This window comes from Aptenodytes patagonicus, chromosome 6 (genome assembly GCF_965638725.1).
Source record: "Aptenodytes patagonicus chromosome 6, bAptPat1.pri.cur, whole genome shotgun sequence".
Taxonomy (NCBI): domain Eukaryota; kingdom Metazoa; phylum Chordata; class Aves; order Sphenisciformes; family Spheniscidae; genus Aptenodytes; species Aptenodytes patagonicus.
The window spans coordinates 73,711,489-73,733,725 of NC_134954.1; the positions used below are offsets into that span (position 1 = coordinate 73,711,489).

At 38.0% G+C, this 22,237-nt stretch overlaps 1 protein-coding gene across 1 annotated transcript in view; it reads left to right on the plus strand.

The window, feature by feature from the left end:
* EPC2 (enhancer of polycomb 2) overlaps positions 1-17,543 on the plus strand; it is a 50,833-nt gene extending 33,290 nt beyond the window's left edge. The window contains exons 7-14 of the mRNA XM_076343149.1: positions 606-797; positions 1,089-1,178; positions 3,699-3,844; positions 3,941-4,284; positions 10,604-10,740; positions 12,597-12,756; positions 14,532-14,865; positions 16,268-17,543. Coding sequence (XP_076199264.1) covers positions 606-797; positions 1,089-1,178; positions 3,699-3,844; positions 3,941-4,284; positions 10,604-10,740; positions 12,597-12,756; positions 14,532-14,865; positions 16,268-16,340 — 1,476 coding nt within the window. The 3' untranslated portion in view covers positions 16,341-17,543. The remainder of the gene's footprint in view (positions 1-605; positions 798-1,088; positions 1,179-3,698; positions 3,845-3,940; positions 4,285-10,603; positions 10,741-12,596; positions 12,757-14,531; positions 14,866-16,267) is intronic.
* Positions 17,544-22,237: the final 4,694 nt, after the last annotated feature.

Sequence of the window (22,237 nt, forward strand, 5' to 3'; positions counted from 1 at the left end):
GCACTGGCTTTTACTTGTAATTGAGAATTTTGCAAGTGAAGTAATCTTCCTTTTAATTTAAAAGCTTTGAAGTTTAATAGCATTTGTGTTCAAGTGAACCGTTTAATATTGATGGCGTTGCTTACTACAGAGGTCTTATGTTAGCAAAGTCTTAAACAGCAAAACCGAGTAACATTGCATCTTTTCAAACATACAAACTGAGAAACGCGAAACGAATTAGATCATTTATTTTGAACATATCTGAGCAGTTCAGAAAATTGAAAGTGCTTGCCACAGAAAACTGAGGTTTCAGAAAATAATTGGAACAGGATTTCCAGTTACAATATACTGAGTGTACTGCAAAGCAAGGAACGTCTTAGGTAGTCATACGGCTTTCAGTTTGTTTATTAATAAATTATTAATAAATATCTGTAAAGATGGTCAGAGGTAAAGTTCTGGTTTTTTTAATGTTTTGAATAAATTTCGCCTTATGTGTCTGGAATAGTCTGCAGATGCTGCATGTTGAGAGGCTTTGGAAGATAAGCAGTCATGTCATTAAGGCATGAGAAGAGGAAAGGTTAATGACTTTATTTTTTAAAAAACTTTTGTTTGTTTTTCACAAACAGCATCCTCATCATTCATCTCTAAAGGAGGAGGTGTCAGATGTTGTACGTCAAAAGAAGAAGTATCTAAAGAAACCTAAAATAGAGTGTGTAGTAACTCCTCAACAGCCCTCTGCTGAGCCCTTGCCTGTTATCAACAAGAGTGATATTAAACAGTATGACTTCCACAGTTCAGATGAAGATGAGTTCCCGCAGGTAATATACTCTGTTACAAAACCTCAGTGTACAGAAGGTAGAAATTTCAGTTGCCTGTAATTTCGCCAGTCTAGCTTGAAATGGAGAATGACTCTCTTGGACAGTGGATATACATAAAAGATACTTGCATAAACTATGAGTTTGTTTTCTTTTTCTAAGCTATGCTTCAGAGAAGCTTGCATTTAATACATAAATGTGGCAGTTCATATTATATAAATATAGACTTGTATAATAAATAACTAACATATATAAATTTGGCAGTTGGAAGAATGTCTTTGCTTTCTGGTATAGGTACCCTCACCAGTATCGGAAGCAGAAGAAGAAAATGATCCTGATGGACCTTGTGCTTTCAGGAGAAGAGCAGGATGCCAGTATTACGCTGTAAGACTGTCTGCTGTTGGATTTAGTGTGGTGGTATTTGTTACGTTGTTTTGTTTTGTTTTTAAATTTAGATTGGCATAGTGCTAATGTAATAGTTCTTCTGTTCCCACTTTCACCACCAAAGCTTTGATGATTTGGTGACTCCAAAGACAATCGTTTTCAGTCTTCATGAGAATTATTCTCTCTGTACTGTTCCTCTGTGATTACCTGAAGGGTGATATAATGTGTTGCCTGCAGACCAATTCAGCCACTGTTAAGAAGGGAGAGATTTTTTTTGTCCCCCTCAGTTTTCTTAGCGTGTCCTTTCTTCACAGCTCGTAGAGCTCATTAGATACTAGTTGTCCCAGTTCTCGGACCTGCTGAGAGATCCTACTGGGGCATTGAGTAGAGTCTGCTGTTGAAGCAGAGGGGTTTAATCTGTTAAGGATTTTTTTCATATAGTTAAGTCAAAATTTTCTTTTGAAATCAGTGCAAACTGTAGATATATTGAAAAACATTAGGTTGCAATTGCAAGAACGTGCAGAGGACAGAGACTAATTACAGATGTCCTGTCATCATCTCAGAACCACTGACAGTGACTTTTTTTTTTTACCAAGCATGTGCTTATAGATGGGGAGCTTTAGGCTGCAGAGGACCAAGAAAGGCAACACAACGCTATAATGGGTCTGGTTTTTCTTTGCTTGCTTCCCATGGGAAGAATGAAGTTACATGACAAAGTAATTGTGTAATTGTGTAGCCTTTAAAGCCACTTACAGAGAAGTCATTTAGTCACTAGGTAGGCTGTTTCAGAAGCCCAAACATCCCCCAGAATACTCAAATTATAGCATGTCTGTCTCCCACAGGCTATACTGAAAGTTCTTTGCACAGGTCAGGTGTGTGCTGGCGCAGGGGCCTGCTTTGCAGTGTCCTGCTGTGTTGTACTCATTTCCAGAATACCACAGACAACTTGATCTTTCCAAGAACATGCCATTATTTTTTTAACTACTCTTCTCCTTTTAGAGATTTATTAGTGGGTTAAGATATACTTGTCTCTTTGCCACCCGCTTTTTGTGTGGCCTCTTAACTTACTTGTTCTTTCAGTTTGGGTGAGGTTTTTTTACCTGTTGATTGCTAATCCAGTCACCTTTTCTGCTTAGCTCCAGAGGGTTAGCTGAAGCTTCTCTCTTGCTTAGAATTTATCTTATCCCCCCCTTTTTTTTTTTTCTTAGCCTGCAAGTTAACTCCTTTGCCAAAAGAAGTTGAGATGACTGAAAACTTCTGTGTTTGTTCTTTTCTGTTACTTTTCCATTGCTGTTTAGAAGCAGGTTATTTAACAGTCTTAATGTTAGCCTTCTAGGTTGTTTTTAACTACCGAAGCCATTTGAGTTTTGATTAACTCTTAACATAAATTGATTGAATCTACAGCACTACTGTTGCTGTAGGTTTAACCTGATCACAAAAATTGATTATTTTAATGAATATTTATTAACCTGTCAGATAAGACATTTCAGACAGCACACAGCATTTCTGCTTGTAAAGATTATGCAGTTTTGAGTTCATAACAATAATGAAGATATTAATGGAGTAATAAAAATGCCCTAAGGGTAGCTGATATGGAAAATACACTGTCAAGATCCGGTAATTGAATGCTGTGTATTGGAACAAAGGCCATTCAGATCAGCGTCTGTTACCTTTGGCAGTGTGTTTCATGAGTAAAACTAAACTGCAAATTTAGGAACCCCTTTTGAAATGACCTACACACTTAGGTTGCAAGCCCTCTGAGTTGGGAATTGTTATCACTTTGCTTTGTACAGCTGGTGATTCAGCAGGATCTTTGATAAATGAACAGGCCTTCCTGGCATTTCCTTTGTCACAAAAAGTACTAAAAGTATTCTTCTGTAGCGTGATACTTAGCACAGGAGTTGTGCATATAGTTTTGAGGTATTTCTATCAACTGTTTTTCATAAACTCATTTTTACAGGCAAAAGCTTTTATGCTACTGACCCTTACTGGCGGGATTAGACAAATTCATGAGAAGGATAGGCCCTCAACTGATTACAAAACACAGTCAAGGTGCAGCCTTGCCTGCAGGAAGTCCTTCGGCTTCTAAGAGCCTGAAGCTCAGAGGCTCTAACAAGAAAAGAATTGCTGCCTGTGTTTTATATCTTGTGATGAATCACCAAGAGAGCCATTATCAGACAGGAGGTACCGGGCCAGATGGACCTGTGTCTGAGTAGGATAGTTTTATGTTCTTCTTGGTAGAATGAATTAATTCTGGCTTGTTCTATATTTTGGTTGTGGCGTCTAGTTTTATGACTAATCGAGGTAAGAGGATTTTCTGCTTTGTGAATTCATGTATTTTTTTTTTTTTTAATCTTCCAAGTTCTTTTATGATCTGAGCATATTAATCAACTGATAGTTCTGTGGGCATTTTCAGCATTCTCTATACTGTAGCCTGTGCATGATAATCACTCAGTAGTAACCTAATCAAAGTATACACTCTAAATGAGTGCAAAATTGCCTTTTCCTTTTTCTTTACAGCCTCGTTTGGACCAAACTAATTCTTCATATGAAAACTCAGAATTGGCAGAATTGGACAAACTGAGGTTCAGGCATTGCCTTACAACCCTTACAATTCCGAGAAGATGTATAGGATTTGCAAGAAGACGAATTGGCAGGGGTGGAAGGTACAGTTGCATTATTTTTACTCTTCATCCCCCTTCAAAGGATGAAAGTATTAGAGAGAGTTTAACTAACAGCCTCTTTTCATCCTCTTTTATCAGGGTTATAATGGACCGGATATCCACAGAACATGATCCTGTCTTGAGACAGATTGACCCGGAAATGCTGAACAGTTTTTCAAGCTCTTCCCAGACTTTAGACTTTTCTTCTAATTTTTCACGGACCAATGCTTCCAATAAACGTTGTGAAAACAGACTGTCCCTTTCTGAAATACTAAGCAATATCAGATCATGTCGACTGCAGTGTTTTCAGCCAAGGCTACTAAATCTACAGGACAGTGATAGCGAAGAATGTACCTCATGGAAACCAGGGCAGACTGTGAATAACAAAAGAGTTTCTGCAGCGTCTGTAGCTTTATTGAACACCAGCAAGAATGGCATATCAGGTAGGCAAGGATTTGAATTCTTCTGGAATTTAAAATACTGAATTCCAGTGGTTTTACTTGTGACCGAACTGATAAGGTCTTCAGCAGTGACGTGTACCTAAATCAAAAGAGACAAGCGAATTATTTTGTATTTCTTAGAATATACAGAAATTTTCCACAAACAGTCCTCTTCTCCTGCTGTTATTTCAGTTTCAATAGGATCTTGATAAAGTGCTGATCTTAAAGATGCATTATCCAAAGGAGGGATTCTGCTTGTATTTAAGAATTGCTTAGGTGTGATTGAGTCTTAAAGACTTTAATTGGTCTAACCTTGTTGAAGGAGAGAAGAATGCTCTTTATAAATGCAAAAGAAAGGCAGTTGGTTTCTCGGAGGGGGAGTGTCTTTTTTGTTGTTGGAGGTTGTTTTTTTTTTTTTTTAAATCTTGCCAAAACATCTCAGAAAACCAGTAGTAAGTTAGTAAGTATACTGAGCAGGCATGAAAAAGTCTGAAAACAGCGCTTTCTGTTGATATCTGTCATAGTAAAAATTTTGACACTGGAAGCATCCAATGATGCACCTTCTCTGTTGATTTTTCAGAAAATCATCAGCCATTGATTAAGTGTGATAGGAGACTGCCTTTTCCCTTAAGTGTCGTCTCTAACTCTCATAGGCAATGCAGCCATCTCTTACCGTTCAGCTTTATGACCCGATAGAGCTCCAGATGAGCAAGACAGCCATTCACATAGAAACAGTTTTACATTTAAAAACAAAACAAAGTTTCTTGTAGTATCTTCACAAGAATATAAAATATACGCCACAATTCTGATCTTTGTAGACCATTTGTTAGCGATTTGGGTATAGAAGCACTAAAGTTGGAATAGAAGCCACCAAAAGAAAAAATTGCTTTAAGCTTCCATTAGCAGTCTTTACATCGCTTGCTTCACGTACTAGGAGTTGTAATTGCTTGAGTTTAACATTGTCACTTCTTTATAATCGTAAAAGGATGTATGATTCTTTAAAAAGCTGAATAATTGGAGATATGCCAAAAGAGATCTACTGCCAAGCATCAACAAGCATCTGAGTATTTTCCTACTCTATTACATATATACAGAATTACGTATTGTAAAACAGGATAATTAGATAATATAATAGGCTGATTCTAAATTCCATAATTAACTTTATATGGATGTGGAATGGTCCCTCTCTTTTAAAGTCAGTTGCAGGATTGGGTAGTTAATCTTCAATAATAGACCTTTAGAATTCATGTGTAGAAGTTAAATTTCTTGAAGACAAAAGCAGTTTTCCCTATGTTATGGTTTTAAAAGACTGAGCGTTAGCTTATTAAGTAACATCAGCGTGGTGCTGACATAAGCACAGAATATTTACTTTCATAACTTACTTTTCAGTATAGTCATTGCAACCTTTATATTGTTCTCTCTCTCATGAAAAGATTTGCACAAGAATATTTTTCTGCTGTATGAAGGGAACAGACATAATGTGCTACGGTCATATTTTGTATAACTTTTTTTTTTGTAAGGAACTTGAAGGGCTGGAGAGTTGCACCTCTAGCAGAAAGGGGCAGTTTTGTGTGATGGGATTATTGATGAGCATCAAGAGATGTCTTATTAAAGCAAATGCAGAAAATAGGAAGGAATACTATTTGTCAGAGTTAAGGACGTGAAACATGGACCATAAGCTGTAAGGAACAACGAAGAATTTGCTGGTAGCTCTTTATATAACGAGCAAGTAATACTGCAAGATTTCTTTTTGCATGAATAAAGTATAATGACACCAAGGTAAGGAAAGTTGCTTAAAAAGATGCAGGTTAAGTTGATTATTTTTTCCGTAGAATTTTTCATGATAATATAATAAATATCAAGCTGCTATTTAAGGATTAGCTAGATGTAAAACTTTAAATTCTGCTCTGGGGAGACTTCCCCCCACCCCAAGGGTGGAGTCTACCTGAAAAACTAGGAGAATATTTTATGATGGAAGCTGATATATCTGATTTTAATAGTATATGAAGAAATGAGTGAAGGAAAAAGGTTGAAGAGCTTTGTGAAATCTCTATACCTGGCTTTAGTATAAATGAAGACTGCAGCAGTGGAAGACAATTCCAGTAGCTAGAGGAAAGATGGCACGTAATAAGAACACAAAAATGAGAACAGTGTTTAAGCAGTATGTTCAGGGAAAGGGGGGGGCCTGTGTTTTGGTAGGGAGCTATGTATACGTAAGAAAAAAATGTCAGCCCTTCCTGTTTTGGGTAATACCATCAACAAGAATAAAAAATCCTAAATCGTTGGTGCTACATGGCAAATTAATGACAGACCTGATATACACATGTGGACTAGCACTCATGTACTTCAGGATTTGTACTGTTAGGGAAAGAGAACTAAAGGAAAGGATAGAGAAATATGCATTTTAATAGTAGGAGAGACTACAGAGAAATATCTTAAAAAATGCATAAAAACAAATCTGATGGATCTAAGCCACTTTGTAAAGGAATAGTAATTAATTTCTGTTATATAATCTTAGAAACCATCTGAAGAATACATTTAGATTAGAATAGAGATCACCGAGTAGTTGAAATGTATTATGCAGGGAAATTTATGGTTATGGAAGACCTTTTTCTTTCCAGATTTAAATTACAAAGCAGATCCTGTAATTCTCATAAAGGATCAGATGCAATAGACAACAGAATTCTTCACCAAATAACTGAGTCAGCAAGAGGCACTGCTGTTAGATTTTCCTCTTTAGTAAATAGTGAGTAAATTCTAGAAGGCCTCATCAAAGTCTGGTTGTGCATTAAATGAGCACAGGTACTATCACTGCATTTATTAAAGTAATTCTATTTGGGAGGTGATTGTTGAAATCAGTTGCTTTTATAGCACACTGACCTGTAAGCATAAAGCTACCTCTACAGGAAACAATGACAGTAGTTAAACTGATTGTTTTTGGTTTTTTCTTTTAGTTTAGAGAAGACTTGGAATTGCTTGCTTTGGTTTTCGGTGCAGAAGAATATTTAAAGTTACCTTTGCATTATAATTTCCACTTGTATTAATAAAGCAACTCTTACTCTCGTGTTTCCTCAAATGCTAGGCATTGTACAAACAAAAAGAAAGACTTACTTTAAAAATGTGTGACTAGTCTTTTCTTGAAAGTGCCTAATCAGTGCATGAATAAAGAACCACTGTTTCAAGCTAAATTATTTTCTTGCTCGTGTTACAAGAACTGCAAACGGGAAAACTGAATTTGAGGAACTTTAAGAGACAAGGTCACTGAAACAATCTGATCCCTTTGATCAGTTGTGTAAACTTTTTGTAGTCTCACACACTGTATCTGGAAAAGTAAGCTGGTCTCTTTGCCAGAGACACCTCCAGAAGAATACTTTGTTTAATCTAAAATGAGATCAACTGATGAGCTAGGGATACAACTGACGATCAGGAGAGATGGTGGAGGAAGGAAGTTACCAGGAGTAAGTAGGTGGTACTACTTACAACAGCTAAGTAATACTTAGCCTGCTTGCTGAATTCCTAGAGTGCAGCTCAGCTCATTTTTGGGACTGAAGTAAGAAGTAGGCTTTAGGCAAAATCTTTAGCAATTTGCAGTACAGTCAGTATGTTGCATTTGGCTTCCAGTCTGCTTCAGCTGCCAGTTTCAGTGACCCACTCAAACAGTTACCTGTTTAGTTACCATGTCCCTAGATACAAAAGACGACTGCAGATGATGGCATTCTCAGCTCAAGAGTTTTGCTTATGGAACAAGCTTTTACCTTTTAGAGGTGTGTCCTGTCGTCCGTGTCCCGTCCATCCCCCCCCCCCCCCCCAATTAAATACAATGTAGAAGTAATTAGATTAATGAAATACCGCTTTTGGGGCAGCCTGAAATACGATCTTTGATTAAAGCCTTCAATTCCTAAGAGAAGTGACATCATAATCCAAATCGAAGCAGTCAAGGAGAGGAGCCTGGAAGACTTAATTTCATGTTGACTTTTTACGCTGTTCTGTTGTAGTACTTCAATACAGTCAGGCTATGGTAAAATAGGAAATACTGATATTCGGCAGTGGAAGGTAAAATTCTGGTAAATAGAACCTTTTATAAGAAGGATAGAACACTTGCACTTAACTATGACCTTAAAGGCTACCTTGGGACATCATAGAGGTTTGCTGTTTTTTTTTTGTCTAGGACCCTTCAGTTGTTTGATTTGGCAGAAGCAAATGATACTAAATATGCTAATGAACATCTACTGTTTTATAACAAGGCTAACAGCTGAGTTCAGCCTGACTGAATAAATATCTGGTGATAGGTAGTGAACTGAGTGGAATTTAAACATGAAAAGGCAGAGTAAGCAATTTTTACATTACTACGGTTATCTTCCCTGTACCTTGTAATAGAGTGTTTCATGACTTCATGGTCTGTGTCAAACTGAGAAGGAAGGGAGATTGAAAACATAGAACTGATATATAGGCTAAATTAGATGATCCTCTGATGTAGAGACTGCTTTCTATATTATGTCTTTACAGTCCATAGAAGAATGCGACTTTGAGTCTAGATGAATACCCCTGTACTGCAGGCAAATAATAGCTAATTACAGCTAAATGCAATTTAGGTGTTTTTGTGCTCTATAAGCTTGTTCTAAAACATTTTTTTTTTTTAATAAAACAAAAGACATGTTCTGGAACTTGTTACCTCAGAATTTAAAAATAGAAATACATATGTATGTAATGTCCCACAATGCTGTTCTTGGCTCTGTTGCCTTTAGTAATGCAACACGTTTTGGGAGACTGTTGTGAGGGAACTTAACAGGTTTAGCTGACCACACTTTGAGTTAAGTGCTTGTAGTAGTAGGTAAGAATCTTCAAGAGGAACGGAGTACAGCTAAATAGGAAATAAATTTGATTTTAGAATATGTTGGAAATGATAATAAAATCCCTAGACTCTAATAGGAGTAACTTTGTAAGTCATTGGATTTTTAAGTGCCCTCCTAATGTGATTGAAGCCTGTTTTTAATAATGCAGCAGTAGAGGAGAAGCTTCAGTACTAACTTCTAAACAGTCACAGTCTTAATTTTGGTATTTATTCAGAGTGGAATTTCAGGACAACTACAAGTATTACAACTAGTAAATGAAAGAGCCAGACCCTGAAAGATATATCACTTCATATTTTAACATTAGCTCAGTGTCTCTTAATAAAATGATATTGCTGGAGAATCCAGGTGTTTGAGATGAATGACAGCTTCGGTCTTTGAAAAATATAGTTCAGAATAAACTGCTGAAATGTAGTTAATGGGAATCTTTGAAAAGTGAATTCTCTTTTTACTTCCTCCTAGGAGAACTTAGTTCTCAGGTTAGCATCAACTGCACAAAACTCAGGTTTTAAATTAAAAATACTGTCAAGTGTTTCATGTTATCAAGTGTGCAATTCTTCGGGGGGAGAATATTGACAACAGCTTTTCTGACTTCACCATTCCCTTCACTTGTTGAGAGTTTGATACTACTGGGGTTGCATTAACCTGGTTCTTGTAAATAAACAAACTCTTAAACTCTTACTCCATTTTAAAAAAAAAAAAAAAAATTGGTGGAGAAAACTCTGTTCAGGTGAAACTTAAGCATTTCCTTCAGAAAATAAAAAGTGTGAAATAGGAAGGTCAAACTGGATTTGCTAAATAAACAGTGCTTTGTGATATTTGCAAACATTTACTAAGTTTTAGACCTGGAGATTAGCTTTGTCATTGTATATTAGTTTATAGTCCTTTCAAGTGAGAATTGGTATAGAACTGCATACAAACTATTTAAATACATGAATTCTGGTTGTGCTGTTGAAGTAGGCGTTCTCGAATGCCAGGCGTATGCTTCCTTTACAGAGTCCATTCTGGCGTCAGAGAAAAGGACAATAATAAGGGACTGTAGGAAGGAAAGCTGTACAGGAATAAACTGGCAGTGTTTAGTGGGAGAGAAGGCACCCAGCTCAGCCCAGTGTACTTCTTCCTCAGCTATGATTTTTAGGACATGCTTGTTTTCTGAAAACCAGGGAAAGAATTTCTTTAAGCTTTTGCTTAAAGCTACTGGAGAGAAAACCACCAAAGATAAAAACTGCTTAAAAGCAATGAAAGCTATGAACCCGATTGTTATAAATAAATTCAATGCTAAAAGAACACAACAAATAAATTTTAGCTTGACCTCTCCTTTACATAAGAATATATGAAGATCTTTGCAAGCATCTAACACAATGTATGTTGTCTTCAACCACTTGTTATCCAACGCGGATGCACTCTTGCATTTCAGATGTATTTGTTTTGTGCAGGCCCATTTAACACTAGCTTCACTTTCTTTTCTGTAGTAACAGGGGGTATCACAGAGGAACAATTTCAGACACATCAACAGCAGTTAGTTCAAATGCAGCGGCAACAACTTGCTCAGCTTCAGCAGAAACAGCAATCTCAGCATTCCTCACAACAGACACATCCGAAAGCACAGGTAATGCACCTTAAATGTTGTCATATGCTGATATCTTCCTTTTTGCTCACTGTGTTTTTTCATCTCTCAAGTTAAATATAACACTTCAGTAAATATGTTAAATTTTAGAATGAATATAGAATGGGGTTTGGTCAAGATGCTTTTCTAGTTTGCTGTATAGTGCCCGGAAGGCAACTTGTGCTATAGCTAGTACAAATACCCTGCTTTCATTTTTCTGTTTGGAATGAGATGATATTTTAAGTTTCAACATCAAAACCTGTTTGGTTGGGGTTTTTTTTGATGTTATATATCATGGCTGCATTTTCAAAGTTGAGTAAGAGACTTCATATTTTAATGCGTGTATTAGTTATTTGCATCCAGAGTTGGTCAGTGTAGAAATAGCCTGTGCTCTGTCAAGTCATACTATTTTCACTGGTTTTATCCTCCTTTGTATAAGTGCTCCAAGGAGACTTCTTTATTAAAACTGCTTTATGAGATAATGTATTCTGTTATGAATGGATGTTCAGTGAGTACTAAAAATTGGTAGCTTCTGAGAGGAAAAAGGTAGTTTTGCATATTTAATGTGATTCCTTCCCCATCCCCAGTGTTACTGCTTCTGTCTTCTAAAAGAATCACGTTTTTCCTCTGTAATGCCTTGCAAGGGAAGAGTCTGTCAAGCTTAGTTTTCTGTTCATTTCTTACCAAGAAAATATAAAAGCTGTTGCTGTTGTCTATTACTAGGAAAACTTATTTTACTTTGAGCATATTATATCTAGCTGCCAGTGCTGTTTGTCCCTTCCCCTCAGTGTTTTCTACTTTGATTAATCGGGGATTCTGTGTTGACGGTTACTGATTGCATTTTTTGTAAGTGTAAAGACACGATACCAGAATATTTAAACAAAAGGAATTGATTTTGGATTTTTAAGACACTCTGCCTATGGAAAGTCATTTTCTTAGTTAATATAAATCGAAATTGCAGAATGATACATTCAGCCATTTCAGGGTGTCTTTCCAGTACTTACCAGTCTTCCAGAGAAACTGGACTAATAGAAGATACGTACTTCCGGAATGCGGTGGGTGCTTATGCTGTGGTACAAAGTACTCCGTGAGGATGAATGTACCATAAATACTGAAAACTATTTAGACTTGCAGTGTATTTGCTGCCTGGAGACAGAAGGGAGAAGGAAACTTAAGGCACAGTCGTCTTCTCAAACGCAGAGAATCACAGAATGGTTTGGGTTGGAAGGGACCTTAAAGATCATCTAGTTCCAACCCCCCTGCCATGGGCAGGGACATCTTCCTCTAGACCAGGTTGCTCAAAGCCCCGTCCAAGCTGGCCTTGAACAATTCCAGGGACGGGGCATCCACAGCTTCTCTGGGCAACCTGTTCCAGTGCCTCACCGCCCTCATAGTGAAGAATTTCTTCCTTATATCTAATCTCAAGCTACCCTCTTTCCGTTTAAAGCCATTACCCCTTGTCCTATCACTACATGCCCTTGTAAAAAGTCCCTCTCCAGCTTTCCTGTAGGCCCCCTTCAGTTACTGGAAGGCTGCTGTAAGGTCTCCCTGGAGCCTTCGCTTCTCCAGGCTGAACAATGTGTCGTGAAAGTGATCGGTCATGCTAAGAACTGTGTTTGCCGTTGGCTGGCTGAATTGGGCAGGACTTACTCAACACTCATTTGGACACTAATTTTCAACTTTTCGTCAGACTTATGATATGGAACTACTTAATGTTACGGTGCATTAGATTACATTTAGAAGATGTATTTATTAATTTGCTGGTAATTGTGCATTATAGCAATCCTAACATGGTATTTCATTTTGTACTTGGATAACTATAAAGAAAAAAATTGTTGTGTTTTTTTTAATTCCCACAGGGCTCCAGCACCTCTGACTGTATGTCAAAAACACTTGACTCAGCCAGTGCCCACTTTGCTGCATCTGCAGTGGTTAGTGCACCTGCTCCTAGTCGCAGTGAGGTAACGAAGGAACAAAACACCAGCCACAACAATATTAATGGTGTTGTCCAGCCTTCAGGTGATGATTTCTTAAAACTTGCGGTCTAGTGTGAGCTGAGAATATGTCAACTGATCTTATTTCTGATTTCTAAAGTACTATTTAATAAACAACAACAAAAAAATCAAATATATTGTGATAGTTTTAATACTGTTCTTTAAAATACTTCTGTGCAATGGCGTGCAGGTTAGTATGATAATGAAACTACCAAACGCTCTTTTACATTGGAAGAGCATTGTTTCTGTTTTCTTTTGTAGGCTTTTGTCTTTTACTGATCTGTTATGATCAAAAGCGTAAGCGACAGCATTTTAAAAACAGTGTGAATGTGTAATTTAAAAAAAATCAATTGCTTAAAACATTAAGTACTTCAAGAAGGAAACAGAAAAGTTGCTACATTATTTGGTCATTATCTCACTTGTGTATTCAGACAAAACATACTAATCAACTCCTTCTAGCAATTCTTTTGACGTTACTGTAAGTTTCAGGTTTCGTTGCATTTAGGATTCCTCCCAAATTCAGGCAAAAGTGTAGATGTTGGCATTCACTACCTTCCCCCACCCCTCTTCTGAACCTCCATTACCAGAAGGCAGTAATGCCAGTCATGCTGGTGCAGTAGCCATGTTGCCGACAGCCAAACGTTATTTGGAATTTGACTGCTATAACAAATAAAAGGCTTTTGGAGTAATTTGTTGTTTTAACAGCTAATGATGTGATTAGTTTTATAGACCTTCTGCCAGACTGGGCTAATGATAATATGAAATGAATAGAGGGGAGAGAAAACCCACAACTGAATAAAATCAATATACTGGAACAGTTCCAGGAAAGAAAAAGACATCTGTGTATAATTCTCTAAGATCATATCTGAGAAGGTAACATTTTGAGGGGTATAAGATCAGGCACATGGTAGTGTACCATGCGATACATGGTACACAGCTTTACAATTGATGAAAACCATTGCAAATACTATGCCTATAAAACTAGACTTCTGTTACTGTTCTAAAGCTGTGAGTGGCAACGATGTAAAATAGCTGTTCCTATTGAGGACAGGAAGATTTGTAAATTAGAAAATGTTAGCTGAAGGCAGGTTCATGGTTTTTTGTTTGTTCCCCCCCCCCCCCCAGGAATAAGAATCTAGGTGAAAATATATCTAGTTCCCCTGTGATCAAAATCAGAATAGTGAATAGCTAGGATACCAAGATGAAATTTGAGAACCTCTGGGTTGAATATACACTGTGAAATCTGAAGTTTCTCACAACTCAGGAGTGCTAACGGAGCACTGCGGTGTAATCTGAAGGGAGTTTTCTACTTTGCCTAGTCTTAGACCCCTAGTTTTGCTGCCTTGAGGGAGACCGGTCCCCAGAACCTCTTTGTGTTGCCAGCAGAACAAGGTAGGAGGTTGAGGAGGTGATTCAAAGCATCAGAATTTGGCTTCGCAGTCAGTCTCTGAGGTTGCCTAGCTAAGGTGTTCCCCATTCAATTTACTTTTATGGGGAATGTTGCTCCTTTAATTTAAGGCACCTAAAATGAGGTGTACAGAATTGGGCAATGTAAAAGTTCTTTGTCATACAGTAACTTCTTTTGCTTTCTGATCTTCCTGTGAACAAAAAACCCCATGAAATATTTCTAATGTTAACTAGAAATATTTCTAAAATGTTACATTTTACGAGTCTTTAAAAAACAGATTCTTGCACAATTCCAGTGACACATACACTTAAAGCATTACCCTTGAGGTTAATCTTTGGCTTTGAGTCTAAGGAATGGCATATTTTTAATTACTAACATTTGTTTTGTAACAGGAACCTCTAGAACTTTGTACTCCACCAACATGGCTTTATCATCCAGCCCAGGGATTTCAACCGTACAGCTTGTAAGGACAGTTGGCCACACCACCACAAACCACTTAATTCCAGCATTGTGCACAAGCAGCCCTCAAACGCTTCCCATGAACAATTCTTGCCTGACGAACGCAGTGCACCTCAACAATGTCAGTGTTGTTTCTCCAGTCAATGTGCATATCAATACAAGGACTTCAGCGCCATCGCCAACAGCCTTAAAACTTGCCACAGTTGCTGCCAGTATGGACAGAGTGCCAAAGGTAACTCCTAGCAGTGCCATCAGCAGTATAGCCAGGTAAGTGTGTAGCAAGTTGGAGCAGTTTTAAGTTACATTTGTGCTATATGAATGTCTCCATAGATGGGCCCAACTCTGCACTAGAGCACGAAATAGAATTGTTTCCGCCTCCAAGAGACTTCTCAGTATAGCTTCAACCTCACAAAAACATCCAGCTGCTGGCATCTTCAGCGTGGCCATGACAAACTGCAAGAGCTGATTTTGCAGATTAACCCCCAAATAATTTGCACTGATTTTAGGCACCAGTAGTTTTGGTAAACTTCCATTGTGTTTAAAATGGCTTCATTTTAACGATTTTCATTTGTCCCTTCTCATGCGGCACTTTTGGGTAGATTCTATCAAACTCTCCACATGTTGTCTCCGTAACTTTGTGTACCTGTAGTGTAAGATGCAGGCTGGCACATACCTGTTTTATACATAACATATGGATATATGCGTTACATATTTATGTAAAGTAAAACCAGATATGTGCCAGCCTGCATCTTACGTATATAGACAGATATTTATTCTCATTGAACAGCAACACTATTATTTCAGGATACTTAGAAGGTGTTTCACAGGAGTGGCAGGAGCTTGCAGTTGGCAAAGTTTTCTGAAAATGACAATATCTGGGCTCTGTTTTAAGTCTCTGCGGGATTGTATGATTTTTTTTTAAAAATCACATTTGTTTATGAATTAGAAAAGTAAAAATTGGGTATTAGCAAATGTGGCTTACTGATGATTTCATGACACTTCTGGGGACGTTAAAAAGAACTTTTAGAGATGGAAAATGGCATGTATAATTTAATCACTGCATAGATTGAGAAAAAAGTGTTTTTAAATTAGCAATCAGGCCTTAAAGCATACTTTTATAGCATGAAAGCATCTAGTTCCTGTTTTCCTCAAGTGAGAGGGATATCTCAAGTCATGTCAGCAAACGCCTTAAAAAGTACCACCTTAGCTGAATAGGCTTCTCTACAGAGAATGATGATAAATTAGAAAAAAATTTAAGACTTCTTGTGCTAGTGCTAAAGTGGAATTGGGGTGGAGGGGGGGAAATTATGTTAGAACGATGCTTTGCTCACTAACAGAATAATTGGCAATTGATACTGAGTCATCATGGTGTATTTTGACTTTGCTCCTTCAGGAGACTTTTTAGTACTCTTACCCATAATTTAGGCTGGTAATTTACAGTTAAATGTAGTAATCTTGTAGAAGGGACTGTGCTGTTAGTGGAGTAAAAGCAGTTCTTAAATGCCAGTATTTACTTCTAAATAATCTGTTTCTAGCGTACGTGTTAAGGTTTCTCCCTGATCCAGGTGACAGCTGTGTAAACACATAGCGCATGTAAGACATTACTAAAACCGCGTAAAGAAATAGCGGCGTTCTACCTGTAACTACTGATTATTTCTTTTTATTGCAGAGAGAACCATGAACCAGAACGACTGGGTTTAAATGGCATAGCAGAGACAACAGTAGCAATGGAAGTGACATAACCTCAAACCAGTGTCTCAACCTGTGCTAACGGTGTAGTCATTTATATTCCAACTGAATGCAAAATACAGCACTCTGTGGATCACAGAGAACTAAAATGGACCTAAATGGACTATCATTATATCGTGTATTAAGTCGATATATAATGTAAATTTTGTAAAATTGGGAAAATCACTACCTTGTAAAATAGTTTATTTGTATCATCAATATTATTTCTGTTACTTGAATAGTAGATATTCATCATCATGCTTTTGCACTTGAATTTGCAACTGAATGGATTAAAAAATAATTCTTTAATGGGATCATGAGCATGAAATGGGATCCTGCATCACTTGTTTTAACTATTTATTTTGCCATGTTTACATTTTGTATCTTGTACAAATAAATCCAACTTTGTGTCTAAAAAAAAAAGTTAAAGATTCATAGCTAGGAAACAAAATTCTTGTAATTTTTTTCTAAAGGAAATGTAAAGTTTTCACTTGGTTCATTTTGTTTCACAATTTGACTAGATGGACTTTTTGGTAAATACTTTAGTGGCATTTCACTGTCAAATATGAAGTTCAAGGCAAAATAGTATTTTCTATTACTGTGCAGGGGAAAGGGATGGATCGATACATGCAAATTTAATGTAGTAACTCACTTTTCCATATATTTTGAATGTATATTTCTATTTATAATACCAGTTTATAAAAAATAATTACACAGGAAAAAAACTGACTAGGAAAATTATGCATCTAGCACATATAAAACTGTGCAGATATGAGAAAATTTTCAACTGATTACATTTTATCTGAAGACTGCATATTTTAACCGGCTTTAAAACTGTAACACACCACATAAAGGATATTTTACCAGGTATGTATTGCATTATATATCATTGCAATAATTAATTATTGGATGTCTAGATATCGAGCCATCCCAGGTGGTGGGGGGGAGGGAGGGTTGTGGCAAGATTGTCTTTTCAATTTTGGAGAGTTTTCCTGTGGCTACAAGGCAAGTAACGGGTTGGAAAAAGTCTGACTGTAAGCGTTGGACACCTTCGTAGTGTAGTGTTTTAGTGACTTTTTTTATACGGTTCTTGTAAATTAGATACGTGTAGTGGTGTTTCAGAATGTTTGTTTATGCACTAGTTCAGACAACTTTCCCTGTTACTTGTTCTTGATAAGTGAAAACTGCAGGGAAATAAAAATACATATCAAAACATGGACATGTTGCATATGTGTTTATTTCACAATGTGCAAGCAATGTAAGTGTAAATTTTAGAGGATATTAGTGGTCTTTTTGATGATTTTGACCACAGCATATGCACTTTTTTCCAAAAGGTTTCAGTTTATGTGATTGTTTCGTGTGCTTACAGTGTGCTGTAGGGGAGGGATGGTCCGGTGGGGACCTGGGAATAATCAGGACGAGACAGTTTCTTGTTCCGCCAAAGGAACTTCGGGCATTACTTTGGGCGAATCATTTGAATTTTCTGCTATTTGGTTGTCCACCTGTAATTTGGCTCATGTTTCTGTATTTCTTACAAATCATAAAATCACTGAAGGAACCTCAGGACATTGTCTAGTCTAGGCCCGCCCCCCCCCCCCAAAAAAAAAAAGTCAAGATATGCTTTGCCTGTATGTCATGCAGTCAGTGTATTTTTCCTCTTAGTTTTTTATATAAAGAGCTACTTTTAATCGAAGTTGTGTTTAAACATGTTTTGTCTTATGTTCTGTAAGTTAAAAGTTCCGACAGTTAAAAACACTTGCAGAGCTTTAAATACTGGGAGCTTGCCAGAAACTCAGATGCCTAAAATTAACTATTTTTTGCTTAATCGATGCGTTATTTTCTGTTCAGTATGAAGTCCACAAGGAGAGATGATAATAGATGGTATCTGTTGAGAATAGTCAGCGGAATGCACGACACTTCAGTGTCACTGCCTTGGTCAGGCAAGGTGCGATGGCAGGATTGGGGGTGTCGGCACAAGGGGGAGGCACCTGTGCAAATGCATGCTTATTCATCGCTCTTTCTGCATCGTGCCCGTGTCGGAATTGCTGCTTCCTGATAAATTGTTCTTTACGTGTACGTGATCTTTTCACGTATGTCTAAGGTTTCCTGTAGAACTAGGTTCATTTCTGGGAAAGACTATGATCTATGTAGTCTAGAGTATGAATGAATGATTTTTGAAAGCAGAACTGTTGCAAAACTGAGTCTGAAGAAGAAAAAAAGAAGTTCTCCTCCTTGCTATATCAAACTAACGTTGCTTCTCTAACATACCCCCAAAACCCTTTTGAGGTTTAATGAAAATGCGAAGTCATTTCTTCTGCAGATTGAAAGTTGCGCACTTAAAAAATGACAGCTACCGAGCTCTGTAGTACAGACTCTTCTCGCTGCAAATGTAGATCACTTTCATGGTAAATTGGACCAGAAATGTCTCTAAGATTGCTGTGTAGCTATGACTTGGTATAGTCTAATCCTCATCTAATTACTTAGAAGCTCCAGCTAAAGGTTTTTTTAACTTTTAATAGATTCTGGAAAAATGTCAGGTGGAGAAAATGATTCCATAAACTCCAAAGGCTACGTGGTAAGTGTGCCGTATGTTGAATGAGTTTCATTTAAAGGATTAGTATTTGATGTAGCTTTACTGTAACGTAAAACTATAATAGTCGTCTTAAGAATTTCTAGCAATTAATTGTGTGCCTCAAGTGCAAGAAAAGGAGAGTGATGAATAATACTGTAGTCCATAGAAATCTTAATTTAAAAAAAAAAAAAGGGAGTATTGTTAGAAAGTTGTCTACTTTCTCCTGATACGGGTATACAGCAGGGAATACTAATGACGGAGTTATTTTTGTATGCTGTTTTAAAAGTGTGTGTTGAGGATATGACATTCTTCTTTTCTAATTCCCTTATTTGACCATCATGCGTAGCTGCAGTATGATTTGAACAGTGATTTCTGTTCTATTACGTGTTAGGAAATGTTGTTCAGGTAAGATTTTTGAATGTAGTTAATCTACGGCAATTGATACTGGACTTCAAGTGTAATGTGCAGCGTTCTCCCTTAAGTGTCAGATACTAGAAAATGATGATTCTTTTTCTAGTAAGGTTTATCTAACGTATTTAATCTGTGGATTGACTAGAGTTTTGGTATGTGTTTAATTGTAGGCATCTTGGTTTTAATTCTACTGTAGGGCTTTTCCTCCTCTCTGCAAACAACATCTAAACAATATCCTATTCTATTTACGGAGCCATCCCTTTTCTTTAATCCTCTACAACAGCCTGTATGTGCGGGTTTTGTCCCTGACAAACAAGAACACGGTTACTCAGTTACTGCAGCCCTTTGCTGTTTTCCTGAGGCTCTGACTTTGAGAATCCTTTTTCGTTCCCCGATAGTCCATTTTCCTCTACTACCTCCAACTCCTTTGTAGAGAATGACAAAAGCGTTTCCTATTTCCTTATTACAGTAACTGTGACTTTTTTTTTTTTTTTGAAGCAGAATCCTCAGATATTTCGGCCTTCCAGGAGGTGGCTGATTTATCCTGAAGTGGACTCGGCATCGTGCTCGCAGCTAGTCAGCCTTCCTCGCAGTTTCCAGTACTATTGGGGAACAACTGCTCAGACCTTGAGAACAGAGTGTCCTGATAGAAATTCACATCTTCAAACAGGAAAGCTCTGAAGGCTACCACAAACCAAACACTCTTTATACAGGACTGTCATCTCAACAGACTTCCTGGATTTGACTTCAGAGAAACGGTTTCAAATCTCACTTCCCTATTCCTTCTGCTTTTAGGTTTTGCAACGTTCAGACTTACTCTTAGAAGAATGGAGAATAACCTTCATAAATTAAAGCACATCTTCACAGTAAACTGCTGCTTGGGAAAGAAGAAAAAAGGAAAGACATCTCTAACAGGGAGAGGAAATGTTTCCTGTGTAGCAGCAGACCCAGGCAATAGAAGTTGGGTTAGCTATTAAGATCCAAGTGTTTACACATGAACAAAGGCACATGGTGGATAATTGTTTTTCTTCTGATCTAACCAGCTAATGATGTGGAAAACATTAGATAACGGGCAGTTGCTGTCTGTCAGCCAAAGCAACCCTGGGTCGGTTTAATCTCCCAGGAAAGCCATCCAGACCCATCAATGTGGAGACAGTGGTACGTTGGCGTGTGGAGCCCCACTGTGGAACCGCTCGTACCCAGGAAGCTCCCTAAAGCCGGCAGCTGCTTGGAAGGGGATTTCTTGGGAAAAGAACAGGCGGTTTTAGGCAGTTTTAGGGTAAGGGCAGCATTGCTTGAAGCCATGGCACGCTGTGCACTAGGACTGGGGGTAGATGGGGAACGACGTGGGGAGCAGATCCACGATGAGGGCTGTCGTGCTTCCCAGCACATCCTACCATAACTGCATCACCTGGGGTTTTTCATTCTGGGGAACCTGTTGCTTGTCTTCAACAGAGGTCACATTATGGATACCCTGCTGCATTGCTCTGGCCTACATAGAAATAAAGCAGCCTTCTAGCTATTTGTAGAGTGCCTAAACGCGTTTAATGGCAGCATTTCTCTTGTAGGCCAGTGATAATGTGGGAGAATAGCGTATGTATGAAATAAGAGTGTATTTGGGTAACTTTCTCTACATTCTCCTTCTGGCCATTTAAGTAAAGCTTTGTAAAGATGCACTTCTGAGGGAACGTAATACTGATTTCATTTCTATTTGTTAAGGAAGTCCACTGGCTAAGAATATGAGTTTGAAGCAGGCTGCAATTCTTAATCATACATTATTCTGTCCTTTTAAGTACTTGGTGAGCTAGGTGCTTGTGTGTCTTGTCCTCCTGCTAGTGAATACAGTGCCTTCTTAAAGGAGTAACTTCAGAACGCTGTCAGATGACTTCTGTTAACTGGCTGAAGGTAATTGCAACTCGCATCTCCGCTGACCGTGTAAGGGAAAACCTAGTAATACCAGCCTCCTACTTGCAGGAACCCAACAGCAGTGTCTGAAGCTAGGTGCTGTGAGATTCTCACTTGTCCCTAAATGGGTTTGATTGTGAGCGCTGTCCTGCTGCAGTGACGGTCAGCGCCCAAAATGACATTCCCTAATGTGGGAATGTTTGTTTCTGAAGTGCCTTTCTGTTACACCAGAGGAAAAGGGAGTTTCAAGTTAAGTTCCCTCTTTTCTCAGTGACTTTGCTTGTTTCAGTCACCAACTCTATCTTGAAATGCAGAGTAATGTTTTTTCTGTGTGCGCTTTGGATTTTTTTTTAGTGGTGTAATCTCAAAAATTAATGAAGAGCACCCATGCAAGTTACATTTTGCAATGAATTTAACCCCATTTAATCACGGTCTGTATTGTCACCCAGTAACTACAGTTTAAAGAAAAAAAAATGTAGGTGGAATAGGACTAAAATCTGAAAACTAAAAGGGAATAACTGTGGAGCAACTGAACTGTTTCCTGAACATGGACTTTGTCCACTCCCCAGTGGCTTTGTCCACTCCTTTCTCTGAATACCAGCATCATCATCCTCATCATCCCATTCTTGCTCCGTATCTAGTAGTGTTGAAAGTGGTGGTCCCTGTACCAACTGGGAAAACGATGTAGCGCAACCCAGTGTCCCTCCCCAGTCTCAGGGCAACTGGATGTGCAGGCATGAAGAGGCATGATGGCCCAAAATCTGTGCAGAAAACTTGAGAAGTCTTGAGCCCTATCGGTGTGCCAGAATAGCCTTTCCCCTGTACCCCCGTTACGCTGCTTTTTTTCTAAAGTTACGATTGTTTCTGTGACTAAGAATGGGAAAACCTGTTTAGTCCAATCTGGCTTCAATCCATTACACACTGATTTAACTCTAGTACAAATGTAATTACACAGGGAGGATAATGTAGAAAGATCAATTGGAGAGCAAGGGGCAAATGAAGGAGGGAGGCAATTAATTAAGG